The following is a 21,077-nucleotide window of genomic DNA, read 5'->3' as shown; positions in this document are numbered from 1 at the left end:
CCGTTGTCTCCTCAACGTGCACGCGCCTGGTTTCTGAGAGTGTGTGCAGCTCGCGGCTGGTAGTGTTGTCCGTCTGTGAATAGGAATGTCAGTCAGCAGAATTTCTCTGCTTTATCCCAGCGAGGGAGCGTGCAGAAAGTTTTAACGCGTCCAACAGAGAAGGGCCGCCTGTGACAGCCTCGTGGAAGGATCTCAAAGCTGCGAGGAGTACGGCAGAGCTTCAGCGATAATGGATGACGTTTAGTTATAAATCAGTGTGTCTCATTTTTATTGTGATTAACGTTTTATGGATTAACAATGCAGAAATGACAGCGCAGACAGTGGGGGATGGAGCGCCACGGCAACAAGACCACAACACAGCAATGTGGAGGCTGAATAAATAAAAGAATGCACGCGTCTCTCGATACTTTTGAGCCTGAATCAGGCCGGCTGATCTGAATGAGCGGGGATAATCCAGATCGACCAACAGACGAAGAGCATCAGCTGCAGAAATAAACCTCGACTGTGCATCCAGCACTCCGATCAAGTTACTGATATTATGATTGATCATTTATTATACAAATTATACAAAACTAACAACATTCCTGTCAGCGTATGAGCACAATATTTTATTACTGCACTACCATTTAATGGCGTTTTGAACTTGGAAAGGGTCTAAAGTGGCAAAGTCTAAAGTTCACAGCTAAAACTGTTATTATCTCCCACAGAAAACACCACTGTTGTACTCGCTGACACGCCTTGTTCGCTGTTAAGCCGTCTCTTCCGTTACTTCTTAATATCACCCGTGGGCTATATAAAAAGACGATAGGAGCGGTTTCAAAGCTCGGCATTGGCAAAGAGGTGGAACGCAAGTGGAGCAGAGGCTGGTGGGTGAGGCCTTGGCAGACAGAACCCACCTGTCACTGAAAGAAGTCAGGCTCTTAACTTTAAGCCTGGATATTATTCATCGCAACAAAGTCGGGCATCTCAACGCGGAGGTCTAAAGGAATTGATTCGCTTTTGGAGCGTGCCTCGAGTGGCCGTTTGAGGAACTGCAGTTACAGGCACTTCCCCGACAGTTTCAATTTTCACCCTTGGAGACTGCCGCCTGGCCAAGTAACACAACATCTACGGGCCTGTTCAGACCTTGCATTAAGATCCTATCTGGGCAAATGGGCAACCAAACATCGGCATCATCTATATTTTAACAGCTGATGTCTCTACTGGATCAGTACCTCTCCTTCACCAAGAACAGCGCTGTTTTATGTGTGTGGTCATGACTCGGCCACATGTTACGCTACGTTAGCTAGACCTGGACAGTTTTACCATTTTAACCTCTGCTAACAAAGGTGAATAAAGACCGTGATCAATGAGTGAGGAAATACCTAACTTAACCACACATGACTCCTCACACATCAACATGGCCACATCAATATTTAACACAGAACCACACTCACGTACTCAGATTAAATACTTTGGTTTGTTAATTCTTGTTTACATGTATTTATTATTTAGCAAATTCAGCCACAAGGACAGAATATTTTAAAAGGCTCTCATTACTAATAAACAAACATGACTTACAGAGCCCTTTCCTTCACATGTGATGATTTATAACACCAGTATTTGTTGTCGTTGTCTTTAAATGAATGAATGAGCGCGAGCCTTGTTGTGTAGGCGACATTTAATGCGACTCAGGACACGTTGCGTTCACACTACCAGAACAGTGCAGACAGATGCGGACACATGCGACCCAGACCTCCAAATGTGGTCAGGGATCGGATTGCTCAAATGCGTCCTAGAGGTGTTTACACCCGTCTTTGAAGCTGGACATTTGTGATTGGATCCGAACGTTCCCCGAGTCGCTGACCAGAGACAACAGAATAGTCATGTTGTTCAGTCAGAGATTGGGCTTACCGGGAGGTTTGTGTTCAAGAGACGGAGCTAAAATAAAATCAGTAAACATCTGTTAACATTAAAGCATGTAAACCTCTTCTAGTAGAACCTGTAAATAACTCTAATACATCCTCTTTAAGGTGTTAATCATAGAAATCCCACACTATTTACTGCTGCTTCCATCGCTCCAACAAAACAATAAAATATCAAAATGATGCCGGAATGAATGGGTTGTATGTATTTAACTATCAAGCATCACATGTATAAATGTAGTTGTAATAGTGTGGATCTTGAGTTTGAGTGTCTAATAGCCTAAATCTAATTTAGATTCACCATGCGGACGCTTTTCAACCCTGACGAGAACACAAGCGGCGTATGCGGAGCAGATAAACGGCCTCAACATTTGGCCGGGAAACAGACAACCTGGAAGACATTAAATATCAGCGATTAGCAATTGTCAACAAAACAATAGGCGCTGGCGTGCGCGTTTGCACGAGTGTGCGTGTGTGTGTGCGTGTGTGTGTGTGTGCACGCACCGAGACATGAGTGACTTATCTGGGACAGGGACATCACGGGGAACAACAGCGGCAGAAATGCAATTTTCTGGTGGCGATAGAAGAAGGAGCGAGAGCGTGACTGAATAGGTGTGACTGCAGAGGTTTTACTTTAATACATCCGAGATCATACGAGACGCAGGAGAAAAGCCTTCCCGCTGACATTGTTTTATGTCTTTAAAAAGTGTGCGAGGATGTGTGTTTCGCATAAAGCTGCGGCAGCTGAATTCAGCAGATATAAAGGAGCACCGCGGTGTCACTCAAAGCCAGGGAGAAGGAGGAGAGGGAAGGAAAAGAGAGAGCAAAAGAGCGCGGAGAACAAAGGGGAAATAAAACGGAGGGAGAATAACAAGGCTGGAGAGCGGACATTAGTCAACAGGAGCGGATGGCTGCTATTTTACAGAAAATTCTATAAAAAAAAACAAAAAAAACAACACGCCATATTTTAATGTACCTTTCTACTACCAGCCACCGTCTCTGCGCTGAAACTATCGAAGCAGTTGCTGGGCTGCTCTCTAATAAAAATTTCCAGCATGTCCCAGTTCTGAATATACCCAAATCAGCGCATGTGTTTCCACTCAGCTGTCAGTGACACAGCCACAAGTGCTACATGAGCCATACACAAAGAGGGCTTGGTTCAAAGCGCGCTGTGGATAGAGAGGGCGATCGAGGGGATCTGCACCGATCAGCCATAACATTACGGCCAATGTTGGCCTCCCTGGTGCTTTCAAAACCGTTGGGACTCATCAGAGAATGGAGATGGGCCTTCTGAGGGGGGCCCTGTGATGTTGGGCAACAGGATGTTGCTAGTGGGGGCCTTTGGGTCCTGTAGTTTGTAGTTTATCATCCCACAGATACTTGATCAGTTTGGGATTTTTTTTTAAGACGTTCCTAAACGGTTTTCGTGCATGTGTCAGGCTGCATCCTGCTGCCATCGAGGAGTGATTGCTATGAGGTTTGGGTGTCTGTTCTGGTCTAGGTGGGTGGTACATGTCTGGCATCCACACAAATGAATGCCAGGTCCAAATGTTTCCCAGCAGAACACTCTACTGTCACAAGACGCTCAGCGTTACTGACTTTTCCTGTCAGCGGTCGCAATGTCGTGCCCGACCTGCGTCCGTCAAAGTCCGCCACTGGTGGTGAGAATATCCTCCGCGTGTCCGTTAAAGCCTGCCGCAGTGCTGCATCGTGCCTCGGACAAACAAAGCAATGCCTCTTCCTGTGCGTGAGACACTAAAACGCGCCAGATTCGCAGAGATATGTAACACACACACACACACACACACACACACACACACACACACACACACACACACACACACACACACACACACTGGCAGTATTGTTAACCATCTAAAATATTGTCAGTTTCCTTCGCGTGAGTAGTCGCTGTTCAAACAGATCTGTCGGGGTTGTGTGGAAAAGGCAGACAAATGCTCATTTTCAGTCAAGAAGTTTGTCTATGCCCAACAGTTTTTACGCTTTTCTAAGTGGTTCAAGCATCGCATGTGTTACAGTTTCAACCCCGCATTACAGACACTTAATCAAGCATTGCGTCTGGGTTTATTTTTGTCGACGTTTCGTTTGAATTTCTGAAAGTTGGTTTTGGTAAAGAGGCTCGTCTTTCGTTGCGAACGCGCAGGTGGAGGAAACATATTATGCTGTTGAATGTCAGCTCGGCTGGTGCTGGATATTTGTGGAAACGGTCACATCAGCTCTTCTTGTTCTCCTCTGATTGCATTATGATGTACTGAGAGTCTGGCTCATGGAGAATGCAGCATGAGCTTCTCCGGAGAGGAAACTTGGCCACGAGCGCGGTGTTGCAAGCTGTAACACGGAACGGTGCAAATATGCTGGAAAGGACAAAGGATGTGTCTTTGTATTCACATTCATAGACTTGAGGTCATCCTCATCGTTTTGCAGGTAAACTTTACTTTTTTGTTTGTTCACTTTATTTTTGTTATCATGGTTGAAATTAGTTAAATCTCACTATATCGATTTACATGCCATGCCAGTAAAAACAAGAATTTCTGTAGGATTTATGATTTGCTCCATAAATAAACTTGTATTTTTATGACGGGATTCTCCGCCTTCCACGTCCAAATTTAAGTCCACAATGCCGTGTCTGTGCCAAATAATGCCTGGCTGCACTCGTCTTCATTCTGGCAAAGGGCTTTCTTCAAACCAGTCACATTTGTCTGGGGCTGCCGTGGTTCAGACGAGTAAAAAGAGAGTAAATCAGTTCTGACTGACGATAGCTTAGTCAGAAAATGGTTCACGCAACAATGTCCCTGTTAGAAAGCATTTTTTTTAAATATATTCATTGTAGATGTTAACAACCATTCACTGGAAAAGCCAATCAGACCTGCCTTAGTGCGCCGTGCAAATATTCAGCTTCAAAAATTGCCATTTTCAGAGTGCAGACGGGGGAAGAGAATGCCAGGGTCTGTAAATCTGGTGAGTCACAGATTCATGTTTCAGTCTCATAATTATAAAACTTGCAACTTGAAGCTCTATTCTCATTTATCCGTGCAAAGCTTCATGCACTCTTCTTATTAAACCAGGCACCGTTAACCCAAACAACTGCCAGGACTGGATGCGAGCGAACGTTTTCTGGGATTCAGGAAATTTAATGCATAAGCCTGTAGACCGCACAAAAGTAAAATACATCCACTCTGATTTGCACTTGCACGGAGATGTTTGTGTAGGTATATAGGCGGATCAGTGTACTTTGACAATGTAAAGCACTCAGTTTAGATAAATACTGTTGGCGTCAGAGGAAAGAAAAAGCTCCAAGCTGTTTATTTCAAACAAAGACCAATTGAAACTTAATCTGGACTCTGCTTCCCTTGATTCACTGCTAGAAAACAACTTTGATGAAACTCTATTCTGAGGTTTGTTACATTTATAAGAATAAAAGTAAAGCCGATGTTGATGCTGATGCTAGCCAGGTCAGCATACATGGAGAGGCGCAACCAAGAGATAGTGTACAGGAACATCTGTACCCAGTATGGAGTAGAAGCACCCAAGTCCCAATGGGTGGTGGAGGACAACAGGTCCATGGTTCTGTGGGACTTCAGCTTCCAGACTGACAAACAAGTCCTGGCTGAAGAAATACTGCTACAGACGGACATCATGAGTGGGCAAAATTCCTCAGATGCAGACAGATATATCGTCCAAAGGATGCAGGTGGAGGAAACCAAGCACCCGTTCTGAGATATGTTGCCGTTAGTAGAGTCTGACTGATGTTGGGGAAAAGAGTGTTTGGTAGCTTTTCTTCTTTCGCTGAGGGCCTCGGAGTGAAGGGGGGGCGAGAAGAGTTGTTCGACATCTTCATCTCACCATCGGCTCCGCTGAGACCAGAGTGCAGATGGAGATGGAGCTGGCACAAAGGTTATTTTCTTCACATCAAACCTGGGTTCTCGGAAACATGTGGTTCAAATGTTCCGCCGTATCCAAATATTCCGTTGTGTAACAACAGCAAAGTAACTTTTATTTTATTACATTTTTTACACACTCTCGAAAAGTTTTACTGCATTTCAGCGTGTAATATTCCAACCGACAGTTTGTAAAACTGGTCCCAGAATTGCATTTGCGGTGGCTGGTTTCCATCCTCTTACAGGACAGCGCTGATATCAATTGATTTGTATTCTAGCTCTTTGGATCGACTAACGTTATTTGCAACTGCTTATCACATGAGGAGTGTGGTTGCCAAGCAGCGCAATGGAAATGAGGAGAGCTGGGATACTGGGGAGACTGGGGGGAGAGAAAAAAAACACAACATAGAGAATGCATAACAGAGGGCGCGATAGAAAGGCGGAGCGTGTTGATGAAGAAAAAAAAATGTGGTTAATGTATGAAAGAATGCGTTTTCAGAGAGGAAAGGGGAAAGCCGTGGCTGCAGGGTCTGACACTGCCCCAGTTTTACTACTGTGCCAGCATCTCCTGTGGCTCTCCAGCACATTTCCACCCAGTTGATTAATGCTGCCATCACAACCATTGCAATTCTCTTTGAAGACCGGAAAAAAAAAAAGGGGGAACTATGATGATCCACATAAAATTTCTGCTCGTCGTTGCTCTCAGTTTTAGCCTAGTTTTAGTCTCGACTGCCCAAGAAAAAAAAAAAAAAAAGAAAGTTCTGGGACATGATGGCACGGTGGTGAAACTAGGCCATGAAGGTACAGCTCAGGATGATGTGTGACAAATTCAATTAATGGAGTGCGCTAGACTCTGGTTACGGGGGTTTTCTCCAAGTCATCACATTTTGAATTCATTTCTGTAAAAGTGAAAAGTGGAGTCATGATGTTTTGAGTTTCCCCTTTTATTTTGTTAACTTCCTTGGTGTCCTGCTTTGTGTTGCTCCCTGCGTTTTCCGTTGATTGCACTCATCGGTTTCTCCCGTGTCTCGTCTTCCCTCTGCCCATGTGTGCGTCGTTTTAGTCGTCTTGCCATGTTTTTGTCTACCTATCGTGTTCGTGACTCCTCGCGATTTCATTATCATTAAATACCTTTTGTCGGAACCCCTGATTCACCCCCTACTGTCGTGCAACACAACCTATCTTGACAAGTGGCATTAAGTGGTTTCTTTCAATTCTCTGACAAGCTGTGTAATTTCATGTGAAAGGAGGCAATTCCCTTCCAAAGTTTTTTTTTTTATTATTGTTATTTGGTTGCAAGAATTTTATTGGTCACATCGCTGTGTGTGTCAGACAATCTTTAAGATCTCTAATAGAAGACAGCATTGCTCCGGTCCGTACACTGTGCTCTATAATAGAGTCCTAAAGTCCTCTTTGAGATTTATTGGGAAAAAACCAAGCACGATTTCTTACCCATTTCAAATTTGTTGCCTCCGAGACAGCGCTGCTACTATCTCCAGACGTTGCATCAACACACTGTGATGCTGAGTTAAACCACATGACAAACTGTGCACAGCCAGAGGGCGAAACAAAAACAAAGCGCGCACACACTAGAGAGGCGAGGGAGTGCAGCAGCAAGTAAAAACCTTTTAATAGAAACAACTAAAAAGGAAAAATGAATCAAGATGACTTGGATGATACTGGGGGGGAGAAAAAAAATGAAATAAATGCATTCAAAGATATTCCTGAAAAAAATAATAATAAAAAAAAAAATACTCTAAACAGAGATACCAGCGAGGCTGAGTTTCACCAGCTCATACAAAAGATATCGCACATACTATGTGATTCCTTGGCGGCGGCGCGGCGCAGCTCGCGCCAGAGAACCACATGATGACCTGTGGTGTTTTAATAGAGCTGGCAGGACGGGCCAAAGGAAGCCTGAGATGAGCCTGGACTTTGGCCAACCCTCCGAGAACAGATGAAGAGACAAATGGAGAGCTGAGCGGAGAAGTGGCTGCAATCATTCTCCGAAAGTCCCTCTCCGAGTGGACGAACATCAGTCAAAGACAGCACGGCGGAGCAAGACGCCGGGGGCATTAGCGTTCAGAAAAAAACCGCTAAGATTCAGTTTAAAGACTGTCAACGTTTCAATTAAAGTCAAGTCAACGGTGTATGAATTTGCTATTTTAAGTTTTCATATTTTTAAGAGGTAGCACTCTCTACTATCTGGTAGCTTAGCATTTAACCATTAAAGTGCACACTTTTCCACTCTAGTTGCACAGATATCATGGTAGATCGCCATTTTGACAAAACTGTGCGTGTGATATCCTTTCTTTGCATAATACGCTGCATATCTGGGATACTGATGGGGCAGTCTATTGGCCTGTACGTCATGCTCGTTGGCAGGATATTAGACACAGACAAGAGGGAAAAGGAGAGAAGATGGATGAGATTGATTCCAGCAGAATAATAACTGCAACATCTGTCTCTCTGGAAATGAGGTGTAAAGTGGGGGTGATGAAACGCCGAAATACACACACACACACTCCTAAACCCACACAACGGAGTTGCAGAGACGGCCAATAGAAGATATTTTATGTGGTTTGGTGAATTCAGTTCTTTCCGCTCGAAACTCGACGAGACTAAACACCTTGTCCGTTCAAAAACAGCCCCTAAAAACAAACATTAGACGCGAAGTATCAGAGTACGTTTAGCAAACTGGAAGTTAATTACTATGCCGACTCCGCATTAGGTAATGCAGTGAGGAGAACCGCGCTGCCAGAGTCATTTTCTCAGGTTAAACGACTAAATGGGACAGCGAAATCTCCCAGGCTGACGAACTGCGAGGCCGTGAAATTGTTCTCTGCTCTGGCTCGCAAAAATCTGAGTCTGAGCAATTTTGACTCGCAGAAAACGACGAATCAGACCTCGCTGTGTTGATATTAGTCATGTAGTCATACTTAATAAGCCCAAGTGTTTGGGCCGGGCACATGGTGGGAAACAATACCGCGATAAAAATGACACACTGCGAAAACTGTGACCGCGGCCGCTCGCTGGTGGCCCCGACCGTCACCTTGTTGTGTAAAGGGATTTATATGCAGGTCCTCCCTGTGCCGCCAAAGTAGCTAATGGAAAGGGCTGTCCTGTGGTGACTGATGGTGGGAGGTTAGCACTTTGGTTCTGGATTATCCCGCGGATGCTCGTTTTGATCTGGGGAGTTTGTGAACCTGGTGAATGAGTTGTGTTTTTGGAATATGGCGGGGTGCATTGTCCTGCTGGGGAGGACGGGTACACGTCAAACTGACATCCACGTGAATTCCTGGGGGCAATGACTTCCCGGCAGAACGCTGCATTGTAGCAAGATGCTATTGACCTCACCTGGTTTTAATGTTGCGACTGATCTGAGTGAAATGAAGGAGAAGGAAAAGCTTCGGGCTGATGGAGGCCGAATAACCAATCGGAAAACAGAGATCGTATAAATGATTCATTTTCACACGGATACCAACGGAAAGCTGCCACTATGTTGTAAGCACTGTTCAGTTGGGTGGCACGTTGTTTTGCTTTGCCTACACGTAACATCAACTGCGTATTATCAGCAGGAGGAAGTGATAAACTGTTAGAGCCAGATAAAAACACCTTCTCCTCATCCAGCGCTTCTTTCAGAGCTTCCTATTGAGAATCTTATACATCCCCTCGCATTGTGCTACAGTTACACACGTACAGGCTCCCCGAGAAAATAAAAGCCAAGCTGTCTCCGTGCAACAATGCCACACGAATAGTTTTATTTTCCCTGAAAACCATACAGAGGAAGAGCACAACGCGTCCTTCTGACAAAATTCCTTAAGTTCAAATTTTCCACCACTCACCTCTTGCCCTGGTGTCTGGCAATCGCGAGTCGTTACAAATGATTACGACGCAAGCGTGATTTCATTAAATCAAAGTAAACAAACGAGAGCAAACCCTGACAGCCTGCCGTAGCCGGTACAGTAATTCATTCTACACTGATGACTTTTAAATTGCATTGTGATTTCATTAAACGTCTGCACAAAATGTCAAGGAAACTCTCATCATCACTACAAGCTTAAGCGCAAGCCTCCAACTCATTTCTCACAAAGACGCTGCAGTTATATAACTGTTTGTGATGCAAGTTTGGGCTTCAGACTGGTCTGCGCGCGTTGCCGCGGTAACGCACCTCTGTTGATACGTCTCATCTTCTCCCTCTTCCTCTCTGCTTCTCTCTCGGTTTAGTAAAGTGACACTTGAAAAGTAAGCAAGTCGAAGGTCAGATCTGTGTGGCCGTAAACCATCCGGTGGCAGTCGGCCCGGTGTCTCCGGGGGAGTGGAAAGGTTTTCACATTCTCAGAAGTGGCAGAGAGAGAGTTTGTACCAGCGCTTCCATTGTTCCCAGTTTGCACATGACACAGCCGGAGCGAGGGAGCGAGCGCTATTTGACCTATCTTCTCTTTGCTTACATAATACCTGTCTTGACGGGAGAAAACTACCAGGTCCCTTTCACACACGCGCACACACACACACTCACACACACAGAAACGCACACTCACCAGACCCAAAGCCAAAAATTCACAACGTAGCTGTCACATGTTTTTCACACTTTCCTTCCAACGTTTATTTTTCTAAACGCACACTTTCACCCTGTAGGTTTAACGTTATAAAAGGCTGATAAATGCTCCTGACAAACATAAAACAAGCACGGCAGTGACATACACACTGCACGTAATTAACACCTACAGCTTTCATTTACTGTGCACACACACACACACAAATCACTGTATACACATGCATGCATGTCAATTCAAGCATGCACACATAGTATTTGCACATACAAAAAACACACACACACACACACACACGGAGCCAGGAGTGGATGTTTGGACACAGACGTCAGAGGGGAAAGCTGATCACAGCTGTACTGCAGCCATGAACGCTGTGGATCAGAAAAGCGTCCCGAAATAACCTCAAACGTTTTTATGTGACCCCCAAAAATTCGTACGCACGCAGCAGCGCACATTTCAGATAAATATCGCACTCGTCCTACGCCAAGAAAAAAACTCTTAAACGGGAACTTAAAATTCCTGTAGGCCCAACACTAATCTCATAATAGGTTTTATATATGGATGGTATTTCTGGATGTGACACCGCACTATTATAGTGTGATTTATTGTAGGGTCCGGAACCACTTGTACAATATGAATGTTTCAGTACCTCATATGTGAACGGACTTGCTTTATTTCTCGATTTGTCTCAGCGTTTCTTGTCTCTACCCTTTTAATTACGAAGGTTTTAGTCACAGCCCATTCAATCTGACTGAATTGAGATGTTCACAAAGTAAAACCAATGTTTAATACTCTGAGAGAGTCCTGCAGAAGGACCCTGACAATTTTTTTTTAAATAGACAGGGGAATTTAAGATTTCACCGAGATCCATAAACTGGTGATGAATTAACGCTGAGAGCTGCGAGGATGAACAGCAGGTCGAAGAAAAGGAAGACCCGCATTCACGGCCGCGTTTCCAAATTCCCTTCAGATGTGTGTGTACGTATGTACTCGTAACTCTCGTCCGCTGCAGCCAAGACTCCGTTCCCTGCCAATTCTAAAGTGGGCGGTGGGTGCATTTCGACATCTCTCCATTACGGAGAAGGATGAGGACGAGGAGGAGTACGGAGGTGGCATCTCTGCAACAAGACAGGAAGGAACTGAAACGTATTAAGAGAGAGGCACACACACACGCTCAAATTCTTTTACTGTCTGACACCTGGAGAAAGCACAGTGCATTTCCACAAATCCCTTCCCTCAGGAGAACCGTTCCACTTCTTCAAGCACATCGCTGGTGGAACCTCATCTGTTTTTACAAAAGACACACGCGCGACTGCGAATCCCGCGAAAGGAGTCAGTCGAGTCGAAGTAAAACTACCTGCAGTCAGAAACCGCGACTCGTAACACTTTTTAAAAGACTGCTCAGAGCTGCTCGGGGTAATTTTACAGACGCCGGTAGTCACAGATGGCAGCAGGGGGTAACTCTGATTCGGTTCGAATGTTGCCAGCTTCACAGGCCGTGTAATGCGATGCCAGTGCAGAAGCTGCGTCTTTCACACATGGAAGTAGCACATGCGCGTCCGCCCACGTCGACCCGGGGAGTATGGATGGCGCGCTAAATACGAAGTTATTGCGACACGCAACAAGACACAAATCGCTGCTTTCCACTGTCATCCGAGTTCATTCAAAAACACCGCGACAACGTTTGTCATCTAGTGACGGAGGTTAATTCTGTTTCATCCGGTTGCTTTCCTCCGTCCTGAGTGGAGAATTTCAATTTCTCTCATTTACCCCCTTGAACTTCAAAAGTGCCATCGCATTTTTCTCACTTTTTGCGGAAGTCGTTTAAGAATCAACATGTTCCGAGCTGCTTTGCGTGAGGCACAGTCCTGCAGCCCGTTCCAACATTGTTAGATTTCCTCAATGGCTTTCAAAATAATAAAACTATGAATTAAAGTCGCTCATTTCTTCTCCCTTTCTAGAGATTTTCGTGAGCGGGAATGTTGTCACAGCGGGGAAAGCACAGGTGTAATAATGATGGCTCGGTTTCTTTCCGTGTCCCAATAAGCCGTGACGGTGATGGATCGTGCACAGAAGCAGGGCCTCCCCTAAGTGGAACGCAGCCTTCATTACACCTGTGCTTTCCCCTTCTGTGACAAGTCAAACTGTCTGCGGTGAGACAGGTCTATTGTTTGCCTGTTTACCTCTGAATAGTAACATTTCCTCTTCTTGAACTGGAGGTTAAGACTCGTGATCTGTACTATGGCTGGATACGGTCCAACAACAGCAGCTTAAACAAATGTGATGTGGAAGCTCTCTGTAAAGATGGAGAACGGTTAATGTATTATATATATTATACTGTATATATCATGAATTCTTAGAAAACCTTTTTTTTTTTTTTTTTAAATATCTACCCTCACGGTGCTCTGTGCTGAGGCGCCATTGTTTCGTTTCAAACGTATCGGCTTGACCGGTGGCCGCTGACTTGTCACCCTCATCTCCATAGAAACAAAAACGCCCGAGAGGGAGGGGGGGTTAACCCTTAACCTTAACGGGTATGTGCGTGCTCATGTGTGGTATTTGTGCAACTGGGTGCGCCCGTGGGAATGGCAGTCAAGCTCCAAAGCTTGTTTAGGTTTTAACACCCATTATGCGTCAACCCCCAAAACCCAAACAGCGCGCACACCGACACATTACACCGTCTCCCAGGCTATTAGCTGCCCTCAACCGCCACCCTGCCTCCATCCATCAATCCATTATCTGGACCACCTATGTCTGTCTCTGTATCTGTATTAGTTGGACGACGGCAGAGATGCGGCATGACATCACACAGACTCAGGGAAAGTAATTAGGACGGGCCTGTTATATGAAGAAAGGGACGTGTCATAGCTGAAGTTGGCATTAAAGGGTCGTCACAATATCACAAATTCCATTCACTGGAAGAAATTAAACCACTCCCCACATATAATCTTATTTTCAATCCGACGATGTCGTTTGTTCACGGCACAAAACGCGCACGTTACCAGCAAATCTATTCAAATTCTGGTTCGATTATTCCCGTTGAGCATTTTTAGCGCTACACTGTATTTGAAAGGGGAGTAAAAAAAAAAAAAAAGTAAATAAATAAACGCGGTTGCAGGCGGACGGGAATGAAATTCAGGAGGAAACGTTACCACAGTACGTTTTGGCACGAAAAACGGTTTGAACTACAAGATGCCGAATACCATCTATGGGCAGCTTCACTGCGAACCGTTCAAAATCCGATTGTGCCTCGCTGGAAAACAAACATATAAGCAGGGAGACAGAAGAATCCTTTCTATATCTTAGAACGCATTCGCAAGAACAAAAGCACACAACTGCATAATTCCCAAGATGTCGCAAGGGGCTCAGAGCAGTTTTTAATGCATGCGTGTGTGTGTGTGTACGCGCATGTGGGCGGGGAGTTCATTATGTGGCTGCACCGAAATTAATTACATCTCTTCGCGCTAGAACCGGAGAAAAAAAAAAGTGAAAAGAAGATGAGAAAGAATGAGTAAAGAGGGACGGAGGGAAAAGATGTTTGTGAGAGCGCGCGCTCATTTAACAGTGAAAAAGTTTCCGCACGCGCGCAGAGAGGGACGAGTGTGACTAAAGAGACGCTCTGAGACTCAAGTAGATGAATTGTGTGTGTCTGTGCAGCCGTGTGCGCTCGTGTACAGTATGTGACAGACCTCCATTCAGTATTCATGAAGCGAGGGGATAACGTGAAGCTAATGACTGGGAGCTTATTGTTTACTGTTGAGGTGTGCAGTTTGCAACGCTCGGTGGAAGCGGCGTTCGTTTGTGCGCGTGTGTTTGTGCACGCAACGGTGGAGAGGGAGATTTGCTGAACTTTTCGGAAAGTTGACACATCTAAGTCAGTGGCGTTGTCTTTGTGAAAGACTTTGTTTTAGAGCTGTGGGTAGAATTTGGGGAAAGGTTGGGCGTTGTGTGTGTGCGCGTGTGTTTATGTCTGAGCCTCGATACAGTGTGACACAAAAGGCACGGCTTCAAAGGATCATTACGGGGACTGATAACAGGCCATTTCCTTTTAGGAACCGCTACCTAATCCTCGGGAATGACAGGGCGAAGCAATGTCTCGCTCTGGAGATGAAAGCAGGCGGTGTCATTGCTGCACTATGCTGCCATGGTAACCTCTGGCGTCACCCTGGCAACCCCAGGTAAATACAGGTAAGGGAGAAGATCAAGGGTTGGGATCTTTGTGTCCTGCTTCTATAATGGATATTGGACGGGCGGGGAGAAAACAGCACTAGCGTTCGATGGAGAGTCGCTGATCTGATATGTTCAGATGCACATCAGCTTGCCCTCTCAAATAACGCCTCAATACATATTTGATAATTGATGAATTATAAATATTTGGTGTACACGAGAGGCTCCGCGCTACATGATGTGATTAACAGGAATCCTTCGCACACACTTGGTTTGCTAAGCTCCCGTGTGTCGTCATGGTGGTCTGTATCTAGAGAGAATAAATGTATATGTTCTGGTTTCTAAATCACAGCAAAAACAGGATCCAAAACAAATCCACTCTCAGACAAAATCAATCATTGAAAAGGCAGGAGATGTACTTTTACCAAACAGGAATCCAGGTTAGTTGCGAGTTATAAAAGAGCGACCACATAATCCATAAAACCCCCCCATTCTCGAGAAACAATACACTGCAAGACTTCATAAATCAGTAAGAGTCATCCGGCGGTGTTTTTCCTAGGTTCTGATTCTGTAATATTTCAACGCTTCAGTCATGTGCGGTCTTGAATATTTGCCTGTTTTCCAGTAAAAACGTTCTGCTTTCTCTTCCTTCGCGCTGCGCTGATGCAAAGCGAGCCGATGACTTTATGCTGTATATTGTCTGGAGGTTTAGTTAGTCACAGTACAGCATGTTTGCTGCAACACATCAGTCTAGACTAAGTTTTGATGCATGCAATAGTGTAAAATATACCAGTCCCATAAATGTCTTTCTCTGTCTTCTTTTATCCAAGGCCATGATAGGCCAGGAAATGTTCAGGAATTGCTTTTGGACGGCAAGTAAAAAAGGTCGGCGATTGACACTGAGCCAGAGCCAACATTTGCTGCAAATTCTCCATTTCTGATTTGATGATTTCCTAAAATTTCCCCACAAAATCATGACCAATCCCAAAACGGTTTGCGCTGAGGGCAAAGTAGAACTTTGCCTTGATTCAAACTGAACCAAGGTTAAATGCTACAATATTCTAACAATTACTCCCCTCGAATGTGAACCAAACACAGGTGTGATAGCACCCTAACATAATGAGAGATTAATCCAAGAGACTGCCTGGAGGTTCCCTCTAAACATCTCTCCCCGCCGCAAACAAATATGTATTCAGTCCCTTTTACTCAATCGAAATGGCACCGATGCATAACTGCAACGCCTCTTTTGTTTGTTTACTGTATGCGAACGAGAGAAGTCATTTACGCAACAGCTGAAGCACGTAACAACGGAGATGCTCCTTAAAGGGTTGCGAAGGTCATCAAATGCAAACAAGGCTCCACATTTCTTTGAAGGAAGAGAGAAAAGCGAGATAATGCAACGCGGCAAGTGAAAACTTGACCCGGTAGCTGATTCAGCACAGTAAATAGCAATGAAAGTGAACCAACTCTACGGCTGGCATATAAAACGTGTTGTGTACATAAACCTGACGTAAAAAAGGTAAGTGATGTTCTCAAGGTAGGCGCAAAACAGTTATTTGTGCTAGGATTATTGTAGAATGGCACTGTAGTTCAGTTACTGTCTCTTGACAAGTTACTAATTTATATTAAAAAAAAATGTTTCACACAGTGTTAAAAAAAGAAGAAGAAGGAGAAATTATTAGCATCGATAAACTCTAATTGGTCAAAGAACAAAGTCAGCAACTGAGGCTCGAACAGCGGGGGGAATAGCTGGTCTTGCTGCTGACTCAGCACGCCTGCCTCTTCTTCCATTTCCATAGCAACACATTCATCCTCATCTACGACCCTTAATACCTGTCCCACCTGTTCCTCCGGGAGCCGCGGCGCCCGTGTGCCCGCGTGCGGCTGCGCTGACCGAGTATCTCACTCAAAGGCGCGTTTATCTCCCTTTGCGAGACCCCTGCTCTTCACACACGCAGACACACACACACACATATAAACCCCACTGTTAGAGGAGATTAATTCACACTTTCATCACCAAGCCTCTGTCCCACGAGAGCCTGGAGGAGACTTGAGCAAAGTGACTGCAGGGGGATTGCAGAGGGTAATGGGTTATAGGTGTGTGTGTGTGTGTGTGTGTGTGTGTGTGTGTGTGTGTCCGCCAGCAATAAAAAGCTACATCCACTGTGGAGTGCTCTCCACATGGGGCCCTAAAGCAAGCACGGACTGGCCACAACCAAGAGAGGAGCACGCACTGTGTGTATTTTGTAATGTGTGCACATCAGAAATGCCAATGGCTCAATTAGCTACAGTCATGCAGTCTACAAACAACAGGAATCCAATACGCCGTGCTCTAAAAACACAAGTATTTGTCTAAAATGTGTACATGTCATGAATAGCAGAGAACATACATTGTTCTTCTTCACGTCCACGCGCCGCTTTTGTGCATTAACTGTACAAACCAGGTTTAAAAGTGGCACCGCAGGGACCGGTGCAGTTAAACGAGCGAATTGAGATGGAGTCTCAAGTGTTAGTGGAAATGCCACTGAGGGTTTGGATTCCCGTTCATCGCCGTGAATGAGTGACTGCTCCCAGCTCCCCGCACTTCATCACACCACAGCGCTCCAGCGCCTCAATCAATAGCCTGCTTACATGATAAGCACTGAGCGGAGGGCTCCGAGAGCTCGTGGCAATTGGCTTTATTTGCAATCAAAATGAAAACACAGTGAATTGCAGCCCTGCGTGGCGCCGCACACAAGGCCGATGCTTCTGAAAAAATATCTGAAGCAATAAAATGAATATAAAAAAACAGAGGCACCACAACAGCCAAGTTTTTCTAGATTTCAAATTGCGGTTGAGGGGCAAAATGGCTATAAGCTTTTTTTTTCGCAGCTTAAGGCTCATTATAACACATTCTGCTGTCTGGCTGCCACATTAACAGCCACATTCTTTAACACGTTACAGGCACAAGACGACACACTGGACGCACTTGCATGGGGAGTAAACAAGGCTCCGGGTTCCACTCCTAACGAGTGTGGCTTACAAAACCTCACGCTGCCAGACTTCACCAGGCGACTCTAACACTGACCACTGACCCCTCTCAGTCTGTCTTTTGGAACATGTCTCCTTCCTCTCTCGCTAACAGTTTAATTATACCTCAGCAGCAGCGCAGGAAAGACACCCTTATTATGATAACACAATTGGGAGGCAACAATATAAATCAGTCGGATCCGCAGCAGTATGGGAAAAAACCACAGCAATGCATGTCTGCTTTCCCATCCAATTACATCTTGGACATATCCTCTAACTCTGTCACCATGTTTCAAAACTTGTACTTTATGAGTGAGGTTCTTTATCTATCGACACCATTTCTGAACGGTCTGCTGCAATCGGGTGTCTCTGCACGACTATCCAAAACATAATGTGGAAATGCGCATCCGTATAAACCGCCGCACGCGTTTCTTTAAAACTACTTCTACTTAATTCTACTACTTTCCAGAGCAGCAGCGTACAGTGGCGAAACTTTAAGTTATGTTATGAGAGCTGAATTGAAAAGCTTATTGACAAAATACCACACCATTTAATGCTCTACAGAGAGACATGGATATTAAGGGGAAAGTGGCCAACCTTAACAGGGGAGCTCCTGGTGGCCACGGGCAGCTCTCTGATTGCAGTGCCCGGAGGAGAGGCGGATATCCCGGCCGCGTAGCCCTGCAGCGATCCCCCGGCCAGGGACTGCCTGCCGCCTGCTCCTCCTCCTCCTCCTCCGCTCCCTCGCTGGGGCCGCTGCTTGATACCATCCAGAAGGCGGACCAGGAGGATGTTTGCCGGCAGGTCGTCCACCCCGCAGTCCACCAGGATGCGGCACTCCGGGCAGCGGAGCTCGTTCCTGGAGCTGACGATGTTCTCCAGGCAGCGGCGGCAGAAGGTGTGCTGACACGGCAGCACCTTGGCCGTGGTGTCCAGGCGCTCCAGGCACACCGAGCACTCCAGCAGATCCAGCAGCGACGAGGAGTCGTCCATGTCGGCGGAGAGGGCGAGCATCTGGGCTTCAGTGTCCGTGGGGACGCCGCGGCGACTGTTTCGAGGACCGTGGAGATGAACCGGGGGCAAAGAACATTCTGGGAGGCGAGCCGGCGGGAAGCAGCCCACGGACGCCCCGCGACGGAGTCCCCTCGTGTGTGCGGCGAGCGGTTACCCCCCCCTCCGTGCTGTGAGTGTTTCTCCGCAGCTCCGCAGCTTTCTCTGCCCCTCTATGTCTCCCCCCAACGTGTTTGTGTTCCTCGCTGGCTCTCCCTGCGTGTCTCCCCCTCTCCCGAGCAGCTGTGCAGAAAGCGGTGAGGTCACGCTCTCATCATCACCATGCGCGCGCACATCAGAATTGCGGCGCGCGCTCGCGCCACCGAAGACAGATTGATAAAGAGAGAGGGAGAGACCACCATAGGCATGAAGGCAGGTCCACAGCTCCTCACTCCCTCGCGCCGACTGGTAAGTGGGGTGTCGCACCTCCCCAACAAGCCCGAGAGGTTCACCTGCTAACGAAGACAATCCAACTCAGCTTTAGCAAATAAATGATCCTCGGTCCTCATGCTCCGTTTGGAGACATATCACAGAACTTGAATTCGGGTTATTTTTATTTTTTTTTTTTGCTTTAGTTTGTTTGATATTAATAATATAAACCCCAATCGCAAAAAGCACAAAATATATAAAAAGAAACAAACAAAATAAAAGGTATCAACGTACGCTGTCTGTCTTCGTGATGCCTACCTGACAGGAGCAGACGTCCTTTTGATTACCTCAGTAGCTACTGTCAGCAGGCAGCTGACGGCTTTGAGAATATATGGATTATGGCGACACCTGGTGGTCGCGAATGCCTTTCATGTACGTCAACTCCTAAAAAATTAAATAAAATATATATGGAAAAACTTCTTATTATTGATCATTATTATAAATATTACTGCTTTTGGTGAAAAACGAGTGAAATATAATTTGTGTGAAATAATTTGTGTGAAATAATTTGCATATAAGCAAAATCTAAGCCTATCCCCTATTACTCAAGGACTATATGGGATTAAACTGGTAAGAGAAAAACATACTGTGATATAGTTTCATCAGTAACCCTCTTCTGTAAGTGTGTCACAAACCACAAAGCCTACACTATACCACAAAAAAACAGATGCAACTGCTCGACATTACTGTTACATACGCTCACTTGCCGGATCATTAGGTACACTCGGTGAAACCGCTCCATTCTAATGTACCAGTCCTGCACCAAATTTCCATTTCCAACATTACTATATATGTTGAAACAGCATAAGAAAAGAGATGACTCCACTATGTGACTCCTCACTTTGGAGGATGTAGTTTGTGGCGCTGTGTCTGTTTATTTAGCCTAGCCCACTGACGTAAAAATAATAGAAACAATTCAATAGTACTACAATCCACAGCCTCCACGTTGAAAGCCCAGTTGACTCAGCAGCTCACAGTTATTTTGAACAAATGCTGAATAACACAACCTTCATGAAGGGAAAATGTAGTGCACGCCTGTTAGATTAGAATGCATCTGTTTTCACTGGTGTTCCTAATAACTTAGCAAGGGATTTTAAATTCAAATGATTTATTGCTGCGTTTTCCTGGAGGATAAATACTGTCACATGCTATGCAATGAGGAGAACACATGAAGGACGAGAAAATACGTGTGCCTGCGAGTGCATACTTGTACATTTACTACTACTTGTAACATTATATGGAATACTATCATTAGATGTTAAGATGAAGGTTTTGTTCGGGTTTAGTGTTAATGTAAAATGAACATAAGTCATGGTAAAGTCTTCTGAAGTGATGGAAACACGACACTCTCTGTGTGTTTTGTTTCTCAGCCATGACTGTCTTCTTTTGCTCTTCCACCTGTCCAGACCTGCTATGCTCTCACATTCAGAAGGGGCAGGGAGCGATTAAGGCAGTTGTATATGTGTGTGCTTTTTAGTGAGTCCTTATGTGAGTGTGTGTGACTAAAGTGACGCCATCCTGGTTAAGGGGCTGGCCCGCTATTTACCACCCACGATGAAAAGCAAAGGCTGCTCCGTTCAGGCATACAATAAGACTCTGATTACTCTATATGCGTTGATTAGTCAAATACTAAATCTGCTGTGTACTGCAATTTACTTTACAGCAAAGTCACAGTGTGGCACAGGCTACCTCGTGGCAGTATTACCAACCCATATACACTGATCAGCCATAACTTCCTAATACTGTCTAGGTCCCCCTTGTGCCTCCAAAAAAGTTGTGACTCATCAGAGATTGGACACGGGTCCTCTGAGGGTGTCCTGTGTTGTCTGGCAAAAGAATGTTGTTGGTGGGGGCCTTTGGGTCCTTCTGAGGGGAGGGGCCTCTGTGGATCAGGCTTGTTCCAGTGCATCCCACAGATATTTGTTCAGTTTAGGATCTAGGGAATTTGAAGGCCAGCTCAACATGCATCCTGCTGGGGATGACTGCTGCCATCAAGGAGTGCCACTGCTATTAGATGGGGCTGCCTGGTCTGGTCTAGGTGGGTGGTACATTAGTAACATTCACAC

At 45.5% G+C, this 21,077-nt stretch overlaps 1 protein-coding gene across 4 annotated transcripts in view; it reads right to left on the bottom strand.

The window, feature by feature from the left end:
* The window catches only part of LOC125017843 (E3 ubiquitin-protein ligase SH3RF3-like), an 89,135-nt gene extending 69,722 nt beyond the window's left edge, over window positions 1–19,413 (bottom strand). For 2 of the 4 annotated variants that reach the window (XM_047601358.1, XM_047601359.1), the window contains exon 1: window positions 18,130–19,413. In XM_047601358.1, coding sequence (XP_047457314.1) covers window positions 18,130–18,546 — 417 coding nt within the window. In that variant the 5' untranslated portion in view covers window positions 18,547–19,413. The remainder of the gene's footprint in view (window positions 1–18,129) is intronic. The other 2 variants (XM_047601357.1, XM_047601356.1) reach the window with 2 other exon arrangements.
* Window positions 19,414–21,077: the final 1,664 nt, after the last annotated feature.

Source organism: Mugil cephalus, chromosome 12 (assembly GCF_022458985.1).
Source record: "Mugil cephalus isolate CIBA_MC_2020 chromosome 12, CIBA_Mcephalus_1.1, whole genome shotgun sequence".
In the NCBI taxonomy this organism is placed as follows: Eukaryota; Metazoa; Chordata; class Actinopteri; order Mugiliformes; family Mugilidae; genus Mugil; species Mugil cephalus.
The sequence above is the reverse complement of the archived record's forward strand: the minus strand, read 5'-3'. Positions and strand labels throughout refer to the sequence as shown.